This window comes from Sorghum bicolor, chromosome 4, assembly GCF_000003195.3.
Source record: "Sorghum bicolor cultivar BTx623 chromosome 4, Sorghum_bicolor_NCBIv3, whole genome shotgun sequence".
Classification (NCBI taxonomy): Eukaryota; Viridiplantae; Streptophyta; class Magnoliopsida; order Poales; family Poaceae; genus Sorghum; species Sorghum bicolor.
Window position 1 is genome coordinate 42,415,159 of NC_012873.2, and position 5,780 is coordinate 42,420,938.

At 39.8% G+C, this 5,780-nt stretch overlaps 1 protein-coding gene across 1 annotated transcript; it reads left to right on the forward strand.

Moving 5' to 3' along the window:
- Positions 1,073-4,517, forward strand: LOC8084497 (cysteine proteinase 1). The gene is made up of 4 exons (XM_002452013.2): positions 1,073-1,612; positions 1,738-1,857; positions 3,586-3,829; positions 3,948-4,517. The coding sequence occupies exons 1-4, from the start codon at positions 1,148-1,150 to the stop codon at positions 4,232-4,234; spliced, it is 1,116 nt and encodes a 371-aa protein (XP_002452058.1). The 5' UTR covers positions 1,073-1,147; the 3' UTR covers positions 4,235-4,517.

The window sequence follows — 5,780 nt, forward strand, 5'->3', positions numbered from 1 at the left end:
ACCTGAATCCAAAAGTTTTCCCAACTAAACAAGGCCCTAGTTAGAGCATCTCTAAGAGATTTTCCATATCCTTTTTAAATGCCACAATAGAGGTTTTGGTGAATAATTGTTCTCCAATAGCTTATCTAAATGGTCATTCAAATATAGTTATCTTTTATTTTAGATTTTTTTATTAGCCAAATATATAAAACGAGAATGACTATTTAGAGTTCGTATGAGATATAGAAAAACTGTCAATGAAAAGATATAGAAAATAATTTTTAAATAAACATCTTTCTAAATAATGATTCAGAGTGAAATTTATAAATGCTGTTAGAGATGCTCTTAGAGCAACTCCAACAGTTTGCTAAAAGTATTTGCATCCTAGGATTTTTGTCAAAACCACAAAAAAACAAGGCAAAATTCACCCTTCACTTGGCAAATATGCCAAGTCCTCCATGGCTTAGCATCACGTGTATCCCAATATGCCAACTAGTCTTGCCAATTTGTTGGAGGCTCAATTTTGTGATGTTGGCAAAAATCTTAGGATGCTAAGCTCTTTTTTGCCAAGCCCAAATAGCAAACTGTTGAACGTCTCTTTTTTTACTTGATATTTGATTTTGAGACTTGGCAAAACTATAAATTTGCCAAGTGACCTTGTTTAGTTTGCAAAATTTTTTGTTTTTGGCTACTGTAGCATTTCGTTTTTATTTGACAAACATTGTTCAATCACGGAGTAACTAAGCTCAAAAGATTCATCTCACAAATTACAGGTAAACTGTGCAGTTAGTTTTTATTTTCGTCTATATTTAATGCTCTATGCATGCGACCAAATATTTGATGTGATGGAGAATCTTGAAAATTTTTGCAAACTAAACAAGGCATGAGTTTTAGCAAACTATATATTGCAGTTGCTATATTATGATATGAATTCGTTAAGAAAGCTGAAAGCGTGCGAAACTAAAAGACAGTCCCGGTGGATCATCGGAAAAATATCTTTGGAACATAGTTGATATTATTGCTGTAAATAGGGGCTTACATGAAAAATCGTACCACCTAGAAGATTATGAGTCTCGAAAAAAATATCTAAACATCAACTACTTCCTATAAAGTGGAGAGTAGCGGGGAGAACCCGAGAAACCCAATCCAGACAAGCAAGGAATCCCCGATGGCTCATCGCGTTCTCCTCCTCCTTTCTCTCGCGGCGGCCGTCGCGGTAGCCGCCGCCGTCGACACGGAGGATCCGCTGATCCGGCAGGTGGTTCCCGGCGGAGATGACAACGAGCTGGAGCTGAACGCGGAGTCCCACTTCCTGAGCTTTGTGCAGCGGTTCGGCAAGTCCTACAAGGACGCCGAAGAGCACGCGTACCGGCTGTCCATCTTCAAGGCCAACCTGCGCCGCGCGCGCCGGCACCAGCTGCTGGACCCGTCGGCGGAGCACGGCGTCACTAAGTTCTCCGACCTGACGCCGGCCGAGTTCCGCCGGACCTACCTCGGCCTCCGTAAGTCACGGCGCGCGCTCCTCAGAGAGCTCGGGAAGTCGGCGAACGAGGCGCCTGTGCTCCCCACCGATGGCCTGCCCGACGACTTCGATTGGAGGGACCACGGCGCCGTCACCCCTGTCAAGAACCAGGTCGGTTTCCACCGAATCTGCATGGATCCACAGATCGGGGCCGTTCTTTCATGGTTTCCCGATCTATTTGGGTCTTTCCTCTATCTAAATGACTCCTCAATTTCCTTCCCCCGGCTGTTGTTTAGGGTTCGTGCGGCTCGTGCTGGTCGTTCAGCACGTCGGGAGCGCTGGAGGGTGCGCACTACCTCGCAACTGGCAAGCTGGAGGTGCTTTCCGAGCAGCAGATGGTCGACTGTGACCACGTGGTGAGGATGGAAGCTGCCCTTTCCTTGTTTCCTAGCTTAATTTCATAATTTTCTTACTATTATCGTACTTTTTTATGGGATTGGTATGCTCATGGTTGCTGGTGCTAGGAAGGCTGGTTTTTTCCGGCCATAGCCCATGTTTTGTCAGCTCGTGTGGTGTCCTTTTCCTATTTTCCTTCCTTTCTGATTGGGCAGCTGCGCACCTATTTTGGAGTGAGTCTGTGAGTCGGAAAACGGGGGTTTGGAAGAATGGAAAGATTCCATGATAATTTTTCAAAATAAAACTAGCAGTTTAAAGGGTGCTACAATATTGAGATGTTAGAGCATCTCCAACCAATTTTCTTAAAACTCAATCCACACCATCTTGTGCGCACTGTGGAGAGCCAGCCCCCTTGACTATTAAAAAGACGCTCTTGGAGATCTAATTGTTTAGTTCACCCCAAAATCAAACTTTTCAAGATTTCCCATCATATCGAATTTTGCGGCACATGCATAGAGCATTAAATATAGATAAAAAATAACTTATTACACAATTTTCCTATAATTTTTGACATGAATCTTTTAAGCCTAGTTAGTCCATGGTTGGACAATAATTGCCAAATACAAATGAAAGTGCTATAGTGTCAAAATCCGAAAAACAATTTGGATCTAAACCAGGCCTAAATATAAGCTGCTGGAGGATTTTCTATACCAAAATCTTTATTTCTATCGATACACAAGGATATAAAGATGCTCTTGGAGTTCTAGACTCTGAGGGTTGAATCCACAGTGATTCAAGTTTAGATAACAAATTACTGGCTTAGTTGACTGAGAGAGTAGGTGGATTCACTTGACCTTGGAGGTGTTGGTGTTATTTGTACAATTCTTTATAGTCTTTTTAGATCATAAGCTCTTACAATTCTCAGGGAACCTATGAGCCTTCAAAGCCTTGTAACTTCATAAAATCCAAACAGTGGGGTATAATTTGAACAAAAGCATGGCGATAATATTTACCTCTGTCCACAAAAGAATGCAATTCTCGGATTTCGAGGAGTCAACAACCTGAACTTTTATAAATTTATATTTATATAAAAAAATACAAACACTCACGATACAAAATAAGGTGTCATTAGATTAGTTATAGAAAATATTTTCGTGATAAATTTATTTAGAGACATAAATGATACTACTATTTACTATAAACTTGGTCAAAACTGAGCTTCACTGGCCGGCACAGATGCCATAATTGCATTCTTTTGTGGACGGAGGGATTACATCCTAGGATTTGCTATTTCATTCCTCACGTGTCAGTTCTATGGTTAGCTTTGTTCTTGAACAACTGACTTTTTGAGTGGGGCTTGCTCCTAGGAACAGGGGATTGCAATGAGTTCACTTACTATTGTAATAGTCACCCATCATTCACCATGAATAGGTGACTTTTGTTATCATTATTCATAGAGAACTATGTGCGAGCTGTTTTCTGATATCTTCTGGATCATTATTTGGCTATTTTGAATGCAAAGTTTTTGAATCATCGTTGTATGCATAGACTCTAGTGCTACATTCATCAGCAAGAAGCAATTTCACTGTACATGTCAGATAACCAATATCTGATCCAGTGATGTAAAATTTTTATTTTGCACAAGGCTTTTGCTACAATAGGATTTGCGGCTTGAAGTTAACTGGTACCTGATTTAGCTCACATTAATCCGAACTCACTACCCCCAATTCCTGATGTAAATGTTGCAGTGTGATACATCAGAACCTGATTCATGTGATTCTGGGTGCAATGGTGGGCTGATGACGAATGCCTTCAGTTATCTCCAGAAGGCTGGTGGCCTTGAGAGTGAGAAGGATTACCCTTACACTGGGAGTGATGATAAATGCAAGTTTGACAAGTCCAAGATTGTTGCTTCAGTTCAGAACTTCAGTGTTGTGTCTGTTGATGAGGGTCAAATTGCTGCTAACCTCATTAAACATGGGCCACTGGCAAGTAAGTAAAAGACTAAAAGAATGTCTTGCTCCAATAAATCTGGTCATTTTATCAAAATACATATAACAGTCAATAGCAAACAATGAAATCACTGATGCACGTTCTCTGTTCCATGCAGTCGGCATCAATGCTGCCTACATGCAGACATACATCGGAGGCGTGTCATGTCCATACATCTGTGGCAGGACCCTTGACCACGGTGTTCTCCTTGTTGGCTATGGCGCAGCTGGTTTTGCCCCCATTCGCCTGAAGGACAAGCCATACTGGATCATCAAGAACTCGTGGGGCGAGAACTGGGGGGAGAACGGATACTACAAGATATGCAGGGGTTCCAATGTTCGCAACAAGTGCGGCGTCGACTCCATGGTCTCTACCGTGTCCGCAGTCCGCACCTCGAAGGAGTAGACTCTGATCAGTTGTCTTCCCTGATTATAATGGTGATTTCATATATTGTAGAACTACAATTCCTGCCAGTAATATATGCTCCATCTGTGCTGTTTTATATATCGAAGGCAGCAAAGATGTGAAGCGGCAACGCGATGCTTGCTGTAAGTTTATGTTTGGCTTGCGACGCATGCTACACGCTATTTGGATGTAGCAAAGTTATCAACATCTGTATACGCATTTTAATCTACAAAACTTTTGAATAATTTGTACATAAAATTATGGTGTGCTTCCATCTTTGCTATATGTGTTTGATGTGCTTATGGGTTTTGGTCTGTAGCTTGCGTAACCTGATTGGGAAACAAACAAACAGGCGAGACCGATAAATCCTAAGGCCTAGTTCACTCAAAAACTTTTTAAGATTCTTGGTCACATCGAATCTTGTGGTACTAAATATAGATGAAAATAAAAACTAATTGTACAGTTTACCTGTAAATCGCGAGATGAATCTTTTAAGCCTAGTTACTCTATGATTGTACGATGTTTGTTAAATAAAAACAAAAATGCTACGGTTCCGAAAACCAAAAAAAAATTAGAGCAAACACATCTATATCTATAAATCTTATAGTAACAATGAGAGCTCAGAGCCGAACTTAGGCCTTGTTTAGTTCGTAAAAATTTTCAAGATTTTCCGTCACGTCGAATCTTTGGTCTCATACATGGAGCATTAAATAAAGATAAAAATAAAAACTAATTACACAGTTTATCTGAAATTTGTGAAATGAATCTTTTGAGCCTAGTTACTCCGTGATTGGACAATGTTTGTCAAATAAAAACAAAAGTGCTACAGTAGCCAAAAAACCAAAATTTTGCGAACTAAACAAGGCCTTATAATAAAGTGGAATTGGAAGCTCGGGCATAGTTATCAGAGATTCAGGCGGGCGATTCATCGCTGCATCAATGATTTGTTTTTTTGCCTGTGGTACTGAACGAAAGATTGAACTTGTGCCGTGTTTAGTTTCGACACTGTACCCTTTTTGTTTGTTTGTGATAATTATTGTGTAATTATAGACTAATTAGACTCAAAAGATTCATCTCGTAAATTCCGACCAAACTGTGTAATCAGTTTTTATTTTTATCTATATTTAATACTTCATGCATGTGTCTAAAGATTCGATACGATGGAAAATGTTGAAAAATTTTGGATTTTAGAGTGGAAGTAAACAAGTCCCAGAATCATGTGGCTGCAAAAACTTCATGGTACGGACTGCCAAGCAGTGGTCGACATTACGAGGGCTGGAGGCTTCACGGCATCAGCGGTAGCGCAACTATTGAGGAGTGTTTTACTTCCAAAAATTTTTGTAAAATTGGAATAGTAGTACTTTCGTTTGTATTTGACAAATATTGTTTAATCATAGACTAACTAAGTTTAAAAGATTCGCCTCGTAAATTATAGGTAAATTATATAATTAGTTATTTCTTTTATCTATATTTAGTGCTCAATACATGTACCACAAGATTTGATATGATTGGGAATCTAAAAAATTTTACAAAATATTTTGGGAAC

Coding starts and splice junctions, on each gene's coding strand:
- LOC8084497 (XM_002452013.2), top strand. CDS start 1,148: ATGGCTCATCGCGTTCTCCTCCTCCTTTCTCTCGCGGCGGCCGTCGCG. Junction 1,613..1,737: donor TCACCCCTGTCAAGAACCAG/GTCGGTTTCCAC, acceptor GCTGTTGTTTAG/GGTTCGTGCGGCTCGTGCTG. Junction 1,858..3,585: donor TGGTCGACTGTGACCACGTG/GTGAGGATGGAA, acceptor TAAATGTTGCAG/TGTGATACATCAGAACCTGA.